At 43.8% G+C, this 15,322-nt stretch overlaps 1 protein-coding gene across 1 annotated transcript in view; it reads right to left on the bottom strand.

The window, feature by feature from the left end:
- Window positions 1-1,903: 1,903 nt before the first annotated feature.
- The window catches only part of LOC311134514 (uncharacterized protein), a gene marked incomplete at its 5' end in the record, with an annotated part of 70,239 nt that continues 56,820 nt past the window's right edge, over window positions 1,904-15,322 (bottom strand). The window contains 9 exons of the mRNA XM_084168212.1: window positions 1,904-1,955; window positions 3,859-4,759; window positions 4,856-5,282; window positions 5,490-5,625; window positions 5,827-6,219; window positions 6,336-6,435; window positions 6,589-6,746; window positions 9,990-10,153; window positions 11,463-11,608. Coding sequence (XP_084024338.1) covers window positions 1,927-1,955; window positions 3,859-4,759; window positions 4,856-5,282; window positions 5,490-5,625; window positions 5,827-6,219; window positions 6,336-6,435; window positions 6,589-6,746; window positions 9,990-10,153; window positions 11,463-11,608 — 2,454 coding nt within the window. The 3' untranslated portion in view covers window positions 1,904-1,926. The remainder of the gene's footprint in view (window positions 1,956-3,858; window positions 4,760-4,855; window positions 5,283-5,489; window positions 5,626-5,826; window positions 6,220-6,335; window positions 6,436-6,588; window positions 6,747-9,989; window positions 10,154-11,462; window positions 11,609-15,322) is intronic.

Below are 15,322 nucleotides of genomic sequence, written 5' to 3'. Positions count from 1 at the left end.
ACAGCGTCAAATAACAGTGTTTCCATTACCCATTTAGACAAATTGGGTATTAATACATTGGTGACAGTCTGTATGCCCTCCCTCCCATCTGTTCCATGTCTCAGGTAGCCCGTGAAAGTCGGCATGGATCGAATGCAATAATTGACTAATACTTGCAATATTTCTAATAATTCTCATGTGCCAACGTATCGCCAAGGTCCGTGCCATGCTGAAACTGCACTCCTGTAGGCCTAGATCTAAAATAATTGGATGGTGAAACTTGCCAGCCAACCAGAAAAGCAAGGCGAAGCCATTCCAGCATTCTTGAAAGTCAATCTTTGTCCTGTAAAGAAGCATTTTTATAGTTGAAAAAAAATATTCAGCGAGCAGTATGCATTCAGAATTAAATGTGGAGTGGAGCTTATAGTTACGTGATGTCATCACGTGTCCCGCGTACCTTCAAAACTATTCGGCAATCATCATTTATACGACAGTATCTATCATTATTTGTTGCAATAAAGTTAGACAAAAGACAAATCCACCCCCGTCGATCGGATAAAAATGTTTTCGAACTTTAGAAAATGTCTCCTATATCTGCCGTTTCCATTACAAATTTTTTTTGCGACATTGATGTTGTGTAATAAACCTGGGTTTTTTAATTCACATGGCTTTTCCAGGACAAGATCAGCCTTAAAAACACATCTCGTTTTGATCATATCTCATCTTTTAGCTTTTTTTATTTTCTCATAACTAAGATACCACATCACAATCATATTTTATGCGTTTTAATAACTTGCATTGCAAAATTTGAAAACCAATTGCAAAAATACTTTTGCTTTTGTACAATTACATCCAACCAAGCAGCATTTTATCAACACAACAAATGGACAAATGTGCTGAATAATGGTTACAAACAACAAAGAGTTTTCAGTAGCACAACTAGTAGACAGACACTGGAATGAAACTATATGTATAACAGTCATCTCTACCAATAAATACACCCACACAGCTTGGGAATTAATGTAGTGGCATTATTGAGGTAGTTATTTCACTCTCTATTGACATCAATGGATGTTTCTCAAATGGAACCCGATATCCCCATAGGGCTTTGGTCTAAAGTAGTGCACTATACAGGGAATAGGGTGTCATAGGGCTTTGGTCTAAAGTAGTGCACTATACAGGGAATAGGGTGTCATAGGGCTTTGGTCTAAAGTAGTGCACTATACAGGGAATAGTGTGTGATTTGGGACGCATTTAGAATCTGTTATTCTGCTTCATCCTCTGGAGCAGCACGTCATGTCCCTGTGTGACATTATCTCAAACAGCACAAACACATCCAGAAAGTGCTCAGTAGTAAATCATCATGGTCCCTCAACATTCACATAAACATCAATTCTACATATCTGATAGTCCGTTTCCTAGCTGTAAACAGTACAGTACCATACTAACAGAATCAGGACAACAACATCATCAACACAGACGGTGAATTACAGCAGTCAACAGGTATCAATATAGTTAATACAACAACAACATAGTAACAAGCTCCTCAGCAGTTTGGTCCACTGGACAAGGTTCAATTCCTCTCATCACCATTTCATTTACAAAAATAAGAGATATTTGGGAAACCAGTTCCCTTGAAAAGTACCAACTACTAAATATTGTAGTAGTCTTTAAAAAGTATTTATTCTTTAAAAAGTCTTTACTCTTTAAAAAGTATTTATTCTATAAAAAGTATATTCTTTAGAAAGTCTTTATTCTTTAGAAAGTCTTCATTCTTTAAAAAGTCTTTATACTTTAAAAGTCTTTATACTTTAAAAAGTCTTCGTTCTTTAAAAAGTCTTCATTCTTTAAAAAGTCTTCATTTTGGACTCCGGCTGGAAGCCTTGCTTGGTTGTCATGACAATATGCCATACCAGGGTTAGTACTGTAACTCCATTTAGACTCATATCAGTACATGGATTCTTCAACAAGCCCATCTGAAATAGAAAGGTCAAGTCATGCTAGTGTCATTTCAACAATAAGAGTCAGTCAGACAACAGACAACCCTAACCCTAAACTACCATCTTAAAAACATCCCTGTCATTATTTGTATAAATAAATGTGGTTGAGTTGTGTATAATGTTATAATCCCCCTGATGGAGGTTGAGTTGTGTATAATGTTATAATCCCCCTGATGGAGGTTGAGTTGTGTATAACGTTATAATCCCCCTGATGGAGGTTGAGTTGTGTATAATGTTATAATCCCCCTGATGGAGGTTGAGTTGTGTATAATGTTATAATCCCCCTGATGGAGGTTGAGTTGTGTATAACGTTATAATCCCCCTGATGGAGGTTGAGTTGTGTATAATGTTATAATCCCCCTGATGGAGGTTGAGTTGTGTATAACGTTATAATCCCCCTGATGGAGGTTGAGTTGTGTATAATGTTATAATCCCCCTGATGGAGGTTGAGTTGTGTATAACGTTATAATCCCCCCGATGGAGGTTGAGTTGTGTATAACGTTATAATCCCCCCGATGGAGGTTGAGTTGTGTATAATGTTATAATCCCCCCGATGGAGGTTGAGTTGTGTATAATGTTATAATCCCCCTGATGGAGGTTGAGTTGTGTATAATGTTATAATCCCCCTGATGGAGGTTGAGTTGTGTATAATGTTATAATCCCCCTGATGGAGGTTGAGTTGTGTATAATGTTATAATCCCCCTGATGGAGGTTGAGTTGTGTATAATGTTATAATCCCCCTGATGGAGGTTGAGTTGTGTATAACGTTATAATCCCCCTGATGGAGGTTGAGTTGTGTATAATGTTATAATCCCCCTGATGGAGGTTGAGTTGTGTATAATGTTATAATCCCCCTGATGGAGGTTGAGTTGTGTATAATGTTATAATCCCCCTGATGGAGGTAGAGTTGTGTATAATGTTATAATCCCCCTGATGGAGGTTGAGTTGTGTATAACGTTATAATCCCCCTGATGGAGGTTGAGTTGTGTATAATGTTATAATCCCCCTGATGGAGGTTGAGTTGTGTATAATGTTATAATCCCCCTGATGGAGGTTGAGTTGTGTATAATGTTATAATCCCCCTGATGGAGGTTGAGTTGTGTATAACGTTATAATCCCCCTGATGGAGGTTGAGTTGTGTATAACGTTATAATCCCCCTGATGGAGGTTGAGTTGTGTATAATGTTATAATCCCCCTGATGGAGGTTGAGTTGTGTATAATGTTATAATCCCCCCGATGGAGGTTGAGTTGTGTATAACGTTATAATCCCCCCGATGGAGGTTGAGTTGTGTATAATGTTATAATCCCCCCGATGGAGGTTGAGTTGTGTATAACGTTATAATCCCCCTGATGGAGGTTGAGTTGTGTATAACGTTATAATCCCCCTGATGGAGGTTGAGTTGTGTATAATGTTATAATCCCCCCAATGGAGGTTGAGTTGTGTATAACGTTATAATCCCCCCGATGGAGGTTGAGTTGTGTATAATGTTATAATCCCCCCGATGGAGGTTGAGTTGTGTATAACGTTATAATCCCCCCGATGGAGGTTGAGTTGTGTATAATGTTATAATCCCCCTGATGGAGGTTGAGTTGTGTATAACGTTATAATCCCCCTGATGGAGGTTGAGTTGTGTATAATGTTATAATCCCCCTGATGGAGGTTGAGTTGTGTATAATGTTATAATCCCCCCGATGGAGGTTGAGTTGTGTATAACGTTATAATCCCCCCGATGGAGGTTGAGTTGTGTATAACGTTATAATCCCCCCGATGGAGGTTGAGTTGTGTATAACGTTATAATCCCCCCGATGGAGGTTGAGTTGTGTATAATGTTATAATCCCCCTGATGGAGGTTGAGTTGTGTATAATGTTATAATCACCTTGATGGAGACTGTGGGGCAGATAGTGGTTGAGTTGATGCAACTCAGAGGTCTGATTATTACAGCTTGTCCTCAGAAAGAAGGGATCCATGTTAGCTGGGTGGAATGGGTCCAGGGGGAAGGAGAGAGAGAGGGAGGAGTGTTCCAGGGGGGGGGAGAGCGAGAGGGAGGACTGCTCCATGGGTAGAGGGTCCACTAGAGAGGACAGAGCCAGGGTTGAGGGGTCCTGAGGTTGGTAGCAGTGAGACAGACTCCCAGGTCCCGGAACCATGCTAAGATCCTTCAGGAGACTATCAAACACTCCCTCATCCAGGACCAGCTCTGGCTTGATGTGGAGGGGGACAGGGGAGTGACCTGGGTGCTGTGCCCAGGGAAGGGGCTCTGAGCTGGGCTGAGGCTGAGTCTGGATGGGGCTCAGGGTGTTGAACAGGTCGAAGCTGGAGGCCAGAGAGGAGATCTGCTGGGCTAGGATACTGATCTCTACCTGGTCTCTGTCATTGTAGAGGAAGGAGAGGTCGGAGGTCGGGGAGGGGTTAGGGGTCAGCAGGCCTCCAATAGGAGGAGAGACAGTCTGGGGTACATGGTGGATCTGTTGGCTCTGGTATGGACTGGTGGCGCCATCTTGAGGCTGAACTGAGAGGCTGTAGTCTTCAGTATGGATGGTGATGGGGCAGTCTGCTGAACTCTCTAACAAGTTTGATACAGACAGACAGTCAGGGACCAACCTGGCATCAGCAGAGCATGCTGGGTAATCATACTGGGGAGAAGAAGGGCAGGACTGAGGAGAGAGGGCGTCGGTCTGGCTGAAGACACCCTGGTGGAAGGACTGCTCCGAGCCGGGCTGGAAGGACCTAAAGGGGGAGAGCTGGCAGGAAGACCCAGTCCCTACCTCAGTCCCTACCTCAGTTCCTACCTCAGTCCCTACCCCAGTCCCTACCTCAGTCCCTACCCCAGTCCCTACCCCAGTCCCTATCCCAGTCCCTACCCCAGTCCCTACCTCAGGGCAGTGGTAGGAGGTTATGTTCTCTGTGTAGCCATACACATCCAACAGAGAGTCAGAACTGGTGTCGTCCTGCTGTGTTGGAGAGTGGGAGGAGTTGGAGGAGGAGCTGTAGTGGGAGGAGGTGGGGCTGTAGGGAGGGGTGGAGAAGAAGGCGACAGGTGAGGCCTGGGAGGAGGAGCTACATGATGTCACGTAGAACACAGCATTAGACTCTGCTCTCTGTCTCCTGCTGGTCTTAGACCTGGTCTCACTCTCGGATATCCCACTGTACTGGCTGCATGCTCTCTGTCTCTTCAAGTCCCTGGTGGGGCAACAGCCCTGGGTCGGCTGGGGGGTGGGAGAGGGGCAGTAGGGCTGAGGAGGTGAGGCTCTGAAAGCATCGCTGTGGATCTTCTTTCTCAGATACATGGCTTCTGTTTCACTGTGAAGGAAGAAAGAATAGAAGTTACTCCAGTCTCTCAGAGCATAGCAAATTTACTCAATACAGGCAGCTACAATTATTACTAGATATATATTTTTATTCTTTCATTTTTCTTGTTTCAAGACAAAACAAGAATCAAATTGTACATATAGAGACATATTCTGAAGACTCAGTTAAAATCATGAAAGCATTCAGAGTGTCTAGTACCTGATAATGTGGTTACTGCAGCTCACTTCCTCGTTCCCAGAATGCTTAGTGGCTCTAGTGTAGATCCAGGACCAGGAGAGGTTTCTGTGTTGGAGCCTCAGAACCATTTCCATCTGACTGCCCACGTCTGCCTGCACTGGGAGAGAAGAGGACAGGAAACCATTCATATCATGGACACTATATTTATCTAGCATCTTACACTAAGGAAGAATACTCTTCATACATAACAACGTGAGATGCTTCCATTTGGGATCTTCATTGTGAATATCTTCATGTTAGAATATAGTATAACAGGTATAATTTAGTATCATAGTAGTTTTAATGTTTTTCTACTTACTCAGACTCTTATGTGAGTAGGCACTCAAGGAGAGGTCTTCAGGGTGGAGGAGGCTGTACCACGATTGACCAATCAGCTCCTCCGACGAGTAGCCCAGGTATAACAGAACACTGTCGTCCAGGTGACTGAAGCTCATGTCTGGTCTGTGGAGGCTGGTGAAGGAGGAGGAGCAGGAGGTGATGTTGCCCAGGCGGTTCACTGTGGGGGTGCAAAGAGCCAAGAACACCCTCTCCACAGGGGGGCCAGATTGGCTACGGGCTGGGGACGACGTGGGGGTGGACTGGGGGGATTGTGGGACGGTCTGGTAGCGTCCTCGGACCATTATAGAACAGCAGTTACCATACTCTAGTCTGAAGGCCTTGGAGGTGTGCATCCGACACACAAAACTCCTCCCTGCAGGGGAGAACAGAACAATAACACAAGATCAGTCTCGTCATCCATTTTGTTTTCCAGTGAGCTCCTAAATAATCTGTTGATTTGATTTTCCTTTAGATAGTATAGTCTCTTACCAGTTGATGTTGTGCTGTCTGTCTCCAGGTGAGATCTAACAGTCTCTACGTCCTGACTCTCTACCAGGTCATAGAAGGTGTCTCCCTGAAGGACATCAACCTATCAGAGAGAAGTTTAGTGACTAACATCATGCCCGACACAGCAGTCAGTAACACAGCAGATGTGATTTTACAGAACCACAGAATAACAATGTTCTATTTCCTATACAATTCTATATATTTTGGACTCAGTCTTCATCAGGTTGGTTCTCACCATGGAGAGCCCCAGGTAATCAGAGACGTTCTCGGAGACGTAGACCAGCCTGCCCTGGGAGGAGAGGACCAGAATGAAACCATGCAGGGCTGGGAGGAAGGTCTCGTACAGAGGATAGGAGGAGGAAGAGGAGAGACAACTCTGATCAGCTGATAATCCTGGAAGATGAGGAAATACAACTCAGGATTAGCTTCATCACAGAGAACTCAGCAGGTATGGATCCATCACTACAGGATCCATCACAACAGGATCCATCACTACAGGATCCATCACAACATCACGTCTCAACAGGTATGGATCCATCACTACAGGATCCATCACAACATCACGTCTCAACAAGTATGGATCCATCACTACAGGATCCATCACGTCTCAACAGGTATGGATCCATCACTACAGGATCCATCACAACGTCACGTCTCAGCAGGTATGGATCCATCACTACAGGATCCATCACAACATCACGTCTCAACAGGTATGGATCCATCACTACAGGATCCATCACAACATCACGTCTCAACAGGTATGGATCCATCACTACAGGATCCATCACAACATCACGTCTCAACAGGTATGGATCCATCACTACAGGATCCATCACGTCTCAACAGGTATGGATCAATCACACAACATCACGTCTCAGCAGGTATGGATCCATCACTACAGGATCCATCACAACATCACGTCTCAACAGGTATGGATCCATCACTACAGGATCCATCACAACATCACGTCTCAACAGGTATGGATCCATCACTACAGGATCCATCACAACATCACGTCTCAACAGGTATGGATCCATCACTACAGGATCCATCACGTCTCAACAGGTATGGATCAATCACACAACATCACGTCTCAGCAGGTATGGATCCATCACTACAGGATCCATCACAACATCACGTCTCAACAGGTATGGATCCATCACTACAGGATCCATCACAACATCACGTCTCAACAGGTATGGATCCATCACTACAGGATCCATCACAACATCACGTCTCAACAGGTATGGATCCATCACTACAGGATCCATCACGTCTCAACAGGTATGGATCCATCACTACAGGATCCATCACACAACATCACGTCTCAGCAGGTATGGATCCATCACTACAGGATCCATCACAACATCACGTCTCAACAGGTATGGATCCATCACTACAGGATCCATCACAACATCACGTCTCAACAGGTATGGATCCATCACTACAGGATCCATCACAACATCACGTCTCAGCAGGTATGGATCCATCACTACAGGATCCATCACAACATCACGTCTCAACAGGTAGGGATGGATCCATCACAACATCACAGGTCTCAACAGGTAGGGATCCATCACAACATCACAGGTCTCAACAGGTAGGGATCCATCACAACATCACAGGTCTCAACAGGTAGGGATCCATCACAACATCACGTCTCAATAGGTATGGATCCATCACTACAGGATCCATCACAACATCACGTCTCAACAGGTATGGATCCATCACTACAGGATCCATCACAACATCACGTCTCAACAGGTATGGATCCATCACTACAGGATCCATCACAACATCACGTCTCAACAGGTATGGATCCATCACTACAGGATCCATCACGCCTCAACAGGTATGGATCAATCACACAACATCACGTCTCAGCAGGTATGGATCCATCACTACAGGATCCATCACAACATCACGTCTCAACAGGTATGGATCCATCACTACAGGATCCATCACAACATCACGTCTCAACAGGTATGGATCCATCACTACAGGATCCATCACAACATCACGTCTCAACAGGTATGGATCCATCACTACAGGATCCATCACGTCTCAACAGGTATGGATCCATCACTACAGGATCCATCACACAACATCACGTCTCAGCAGGTATGGATCCATCACTACAGGATCCATCACAACATCACGTCTCAACAGGTATGGATCCATCACTACAGGATCCATCACAACATCACGTCTCAACAGGTATGGATCCATCACTACAGGATCCATCACAACATCACGTCTCAGCAGGTATGGATCCATCACTACAGGATCCATCACAACATCACGTCTCAACAGGTAGGGATGGATCCATCACAACATCACAGGTCTCAACAGGTAGGGATCCATCACAACATCACAGGTCTCAACAGGTAGGGATCCATCACAACATCACAGGTCTCAACAGGTAGGGATCCATCACAACATCACGTCTCAATAGGTATGGATCCATCACAAGACCTTGGAAGATACACTGTTAAACAGACATTTGTAAATCGACAGGCTAGGACGTTTTGTGAATTTTCAAATACAGTTCTAAGACGCCTTTGGGAATGCCCTAAACCTCAACTAAATATTGTAATGAATAATGTGGAAATTGAGCAAGTTGAGGTGACTAAACTGCTTGGAATAACCCTGGATTGTAAACTGTCATGATCAAAACATGTTGATACAACAGTAGCTAAGGTGGGGAGAAGTTTGTACATAATAAAGCGCTACTCTGCCTTCTTAACAGCACTATCAACAAGGCAGGTCCTACAGGCCCTAGTTTTGTCACACCTGGACTACTGTTCAGTAGTGGGGTCAGATGCCACAAAGAGGCACCTCAGAAGATTACAATTGGCTCAGAACAGGGCAGCACGGCTGGCCCTTAAAAGTACACGTAGAGATAACATTAATAATATGCATGTAAATCTCTCCTGGCTCAAAGTGGAGGAGAGATTGACTTCATCACTACTTGTATTTATGAGAGGTATTGACATGTTGAATGCACGGAGTTGTCTGTTTAAACAACTAGCACACAGCTCAGACACCCCTGCATACCCCACAAAAACATGCCACCAGAGGTCTCTTCACAGTCCCCAAGTCCAGAACAGACTATGGGAGGCGCACAGTACTACATAGAGCCATGACTACATGGAACTCTATTCCACATCAGGTAACTGATGCAAGCAGTAGAATCAGATTTTAAAAACAGATACAAATACACAGCAGGGACTGTGAAGAGAAACACACAGGTACAGACATACACATACATTTACATTTTAGTCATTTAGCAGACGCTCTTATCCAGAGCGACATACAGTTAGTGAGTGCATACATTTTCATACTTTTTCATACGCACACAAACGCTAGCACATGCAATCTACACACACCTACATTGCAATATTGTTGTATGGTGGAATTACACATTTTGTATTGTAGATATGTAGTGGTGTAATAATGTTATATGATGTTCTGTTTTATATTTTGTTTTATATGTAATGTAAGTGCCTTAATGTGTTTGGACCCTTGGCAACAGCTAATGGGGATCCCTAATGAATACAAATACATCCATTCTTAAAGTTGGAAATGTCCTACTGGTTCCATACATGAAAGTTCCTCTCCTGGTTGTGTACTCACCCTGGTACAGAAAGCTCTTCCTGATGTACGCTGTGATAACCGCCATACTGTGGAGGTATGACAGTCTGTCCTGGTCCTCCTGAGGGATTGGGAGCAGAGTTCTCATGTTCCTGATCTCAGAGTTGATCTGGTCCCTCCTGGCTTTAGACGCCCCCTTAGTGGACCTGCGTAGCAACACCATGTTCACAGGTCAGGATACGACGGGCCAGAGAGGGCAGAGGTAGAACTGAGCTCAGGGTATCCTACTACATGCAAACTCTTCCTAGTCTCTCTCAGTCTAGTGAAAAACTGCTCTTTGTTAAATGGCAAAAATAATCCAAAGTCAAAACGGAGAAAATGTGTTCCTTTCCGGCTTCTTAATATAAAGGCGAAAGAAATGCACACCTATTTAGAATGGCTTTAAATCAAAGTCTCCGGCTTCTCACTGCACTGCAGGCTTCTCACTGCACTGCAGGCTTCTCACTGCACTGCAGGCTTCTCACTGCACTGCAGGCTTCTCACTGCACTGCAGGCTTCTCACTGCACTGCAGGCTTCTCACTGCACTGCAGGCTTCTCACTGTGCCTTACTAAAGGACAAGCTGTGCCACCGACTGGATGGGATTGGATAGCAGTTTGCTAGAGTGAGAGCTTCTGTGGTTCCTATGGAAACAGTTGTTGCCGTATGTGAGGAGAAGAGGCTCTCTAGCTGCTCTGTGTGACCAGAGGCTCCTGGTTTATAGAGAGCCAGACAGCAGGAGACTGGACTACATACACTCCTCTATCATCTCTCCATCGCTGTTCTATCGCTCCTTATAAGAGGCCATCCTCGCAGGACAACAGCACACGTCCCACACTAACACAACGTAGAGCCACCTAAGAACGTCCGTCCGTCCGTCTGTCCGTCTGTCTCGCTCTCTCTCTCTCTCAATTCAAAGGGCTTTATTGGCATGGGAAACATATGATTACATTGCTAAAGCAAGTGAAATAGATAATAAACAAAAGTGAAATAAACAATAAAAATGAACAGTAAACATTACTCACAAAAGTTCCAAAGGAATAAAGACATTTCAGATGTCATATTACAGTTGAAGTCGGAAGTTTACATGCACCTTAGCCAAATACATTTAAACTCAGTTTTTCACAATTCCTGACATTTAATCCTAGTAAAAATTCCCTGTTTTAGGTCAGTTAGGATCACCACTTTATTTTAAGAATGTGAAATGTCAGAATAATAGTAGAGAGAATGATTTATTTCAGCTTTTATTTCTTTAGCCACCTAGCTAACATTAGCCACAACAAATTGGAATTTGTAACATATAAGTATTGCAAATTCGTAACATATCATACGAACTGTAATTATAAACATATCATACGAACTGGATGATGGACATCCACAAGTTAATACATACCATATAAAACGTATGTTACTATGTTATGTCCAGGTTCTAGCAGTTTGACTCTACCATGGATGGAGCCAGTTAGGCTGCACTAACCTGAATCTCTTGCTGAGTCCCAGGAAGGTTTCTGTCTCCCGGGTGAAGAGATGAGCGGACCGGGGAGAGGAGCAGCGCTCACCGCTCCCTGGACTTTCACACGACTCACAACAAACCGTCATTCTGGCACTCGTTTTTTTGACGACCTAAAAGTTGAGGAGAAAAGTGTAGATATGATCAAATCAGACATGTATCCATCTTCGTGATAAATACAATGAACTTTGCCACGCAACATAGAAGAGAAATAAACTATTTCCAATTAACAGAAATTAACAAGGGAAAAATGCTAATTCCCATATAGATAAATGAATTATTGGTTGACCATTTAAATAAATCTTAAAGAGAAAATCGTTTGGAAACCCATTGCACTGCTGGGAATAAAATATTGAGATGTGCTTAGCCTAACAAAAATTCCGATATTCTCCTTACTTTCAGACCGTCTGTCTATTTGGTTGTGCCAGCCTGTCTGCCCCTCTCCTTTTATAGTCGTACCAGCCTTAACCCGACACCTTTGTTTAAACTCCGCCAGAGAAAGAGAAAAAAACGCCTAACGTTACATGTTGTGACGTATAACAAGTGGAGGATATATTTAGTTACGGGCGGTCTAAAAAATAACTGCAGCTTCGGGAGTAGTAGTGGGAGAGTAGATATACAAACACACGATGCTGGTCAATTCCCGTTACACGGTATTCTTAAAATATATATTAGGAAATGTGAAATTATCTTAACGACAAGTGGCTTTCACAGAAAATCTGTTCTTACATAAAAAATCAGGAGAAACCCATTGTTGTAGGATAATTGGAACAAGTTGTCTAAGCAATACACAAACAATGAAGAGCAATAACAATGACTATATAACTACAACTCACATTTTAGCAAACTGAATGTTCAATCAAATCCAATATATAGAACTAGACTGCACATGATGGGCTATGCTACAGGGCTTAAAACATTCGTCTTGAACTGCTGTGAATAACGATCATAGGTCTACACAGTGTGAAATCAAAATAATCTCAACTTCCGGTCATTTAAAAGTTGATTACATTACTAAACTGTGACGAAGAGGCCCACTGGGCACAGAAGTCAATTATATTCTACCTTGCAATGTAATTTCATTTAAATTAAGTGGAAACAATGTTTATTCAACCAGTGTTTGTCTGTCCTTGACCCCCCACTGGGCAATCTACCATTTCCATTTTATAGCCTAATAGTAGTTCTGCAGTAAAATACCATGAATCTAATAAAAACATCCTATCTAATAGACATAGTAGGAGAAACAGATTAGTAGGAGAAGGGTAACCTATATGTCTCCATGGTTGGATCATAACTAGGAATGATAATGTTGAGGATAACCTCTTTTATAGATATATGATTGATAATGTTGAGGATAACCTCTGTTTTATAGATAACATGAATGATAATGTTGAGGATATGACACATGATGTCTAAATACAATCTATGTCAGGGAGCAGGCGCGATGACTCAGCTCTAATGTGAAGGTCTGAGAGAGAGTAGTGATGGGATAGAGAGAGCCAGGTAGCCTAGAGAGAGAGAGAGAGAGAGCCAGGTAGCCTAGAGAGAGAGAGAGAGAGAGAGAGGTAGCCGAGAGAGAGAGAGAGAGAGAGAGAGAGACAGGTAGCCTAGAGAGAGAGAGACAGGTAGCCTAGAGAGAGAGAGACAGGTAGCCTAGAGAGAGAGAGAGAGAGAGAGAGAGAGAGGCAGGTAGCCTAGAGAGAGATAGAGAGAGAGGCAGGTAGCCTAGAGAGAGATAGAGAGAGAGGCAGGTAGCCTAGAGAGAGATAGAGAGAGAGAGAGAGAGAGACAGGTAGCCTAGAGAGAGAGAGACAGGTAGCCTAGAGAGAGATAGAGAGAGAGGCAGGTAGCCTACAGAGAGATAGAGAGAGAGAGAGACAGGTAGCCTAGAGAGAGCTAGAGAGAGAGGCAGGTAGCCTAGAGAGAGATAGAGAGAGAGAGAGAGAGAGATAGAGAGAGACAGGAAGCCTAGAGAGAGAGAGACAGGTAGCCTAGAGAGAGAGAGAGAGAGAGACAGGTAGCCTAGAGAGAGAGAGAGAGAGAGAGAGAGAGATACAGGTAGCCTAGAGAGAGAGAGAGACAGGTAGCCTAGAGAGAGAGAGAGACAGGTAGCTTAGAGAGAGATAGAGAGAGAGACAGGTAGCCTAGAGAGAGATAGAGAGAGATAGACAGGTAGCCTAGAGAGAGAGAGAGAGAGAGAGAGAGAGAGAGAGAGAGAGAGAGAGAGAACAGGTAGCCTAGAGAGCGATAGAGAGCGAGAGAGAGACAGGTAGCCTAGAGAGAGAGAGAGAGAGAGACAGGTAGCCTAGAGCGAGAGAGAGAGAGAGAGAGAGAGAGACAGGTAGCCTAGAGAGAGAGAGAGAGACAGGTAGCTTAGAGAGAGATAGAGAGAGAGACAGGTAGCCTAGAGAGAGAGAGAGAGAGAGGTAGCCTAGAGAGAGAGAGAGAGACAGGTAGCCTAGAGAGAGATATATAGAGAGAGACAGGTAGCCTAGAGAGAGAGAGAGAGAGAGAGGCAGGAAGCCTAGATAGAGAGAGAGAGAGAGCCAGGTAGCTTAGAGAGAGAGAGAGAGAGAGAGATAGACAGGTAGCCTAGAGAGAGATAGAGAGAGATAGAGACAGAGAGAGAGGTAGCCTAGAGAGAGAGAGAGAGAGAGAGAGAGACAGGTAGACTAGAGAGAGAGAGAGACAGGTAGACTAGAGAGAGATATATAGAAAGAGAGAGACAGGTAGCCTAGAGAGATAGAGAGAGAGAGAGACAGGTAGCCTAGAGAGAGAGAGAGAGAGAGAGAGAGAGAGAGGTACAGTGGGGCAAAAAAGTATTTAGTCAGCCACCAATTGTGCAAGTTCTCCCACTTAAAAAGATGAGAGAGGCCTGTACATTTCATCATAGGTACACGTCAACTATGACAGACAAAATGAGAAAAAAAAATCCAGAAAATCACATTGTAGGATTTTTTATGAATTTATTTGCAAATTATGGTGGAAAATAAGTATTTGGTCAATAACAAAAGTTTCTCAATACTTTGTTATATACCCTTTGTTGGCAATGACACAGGTCAAATGTTTTCTGTATGTCTTCACAAGGTTTTCATACACTGTTGCTGGTATTTTGGCCCATTCCTCCATGCAGATCTCCTCTAGAGCAGTGATGTTTTGGGGCTGTCGCTGGGCAACACGGACTTTCAACTCCCTCCAAAGATTTTCTATGGGGTTGAGATCTGGAGACTGGCTAGGCCACTCCAGGACCTTGAAATGCTTCTTACGAAGCCACTCCTTCGTTGCCCGGGCGGTGTGTTTGGGATCATTGTCATGCTGAAAGACCCAGCCACGTTTCATCTTCAATGCCCTTGCTGATGGAAGGAGGTTTTCACTCAAAATCTCACGATACATGGCCCCATTCATTCTTTCCTTTACACGAATCAGTCGTCCTGGTCCCTTTGCAGAAAAACAGCCCCAAAGCATGATGTTTCCACCCCCATGCTTCACAGTAGGTATGGTGTTCTTTGGATGCAACTCAGCATTCTTTGTCCTCCAAACACGACAAGTAGAGTTTTTACCAAAAAGTTATATTTTGGTTTCATATGACATTCTCCCAATCCTCTTCTGGATCATCCAAATGCACTCTAGCAAACTTCAGACGGGCCTGGACATGTACTGGCTTAAGCAGGGGGACACGTCTGGCACTGCATGATTTGAGTCACTGGCGGCGTAGTGTGTAACTGATGGTAGGCTTTGTTACTTTGGTCCCAGCTCTCTGCAGGTCATTCACTAGGTCCCCCTGTGTGGTTCTGGGATTTTTGCTCACCGTTCTTGTGATAATTTTG

Source organism: Coregonus lavaretus (assembly GCF_964263955.1).
Source record: "Coregonus lavaretus genome assembly, chromosome: 1".
NCBI classification, from domain to species: Eukaryota; Metazoa; Chordata; class Actinopteri; order Salmoniformes; family Salmonidae; genus Coregonus; species Coregonus lavaretus.
This window is presented reverse-complemented; position numbering and strand designations above follow the sequence as displayed.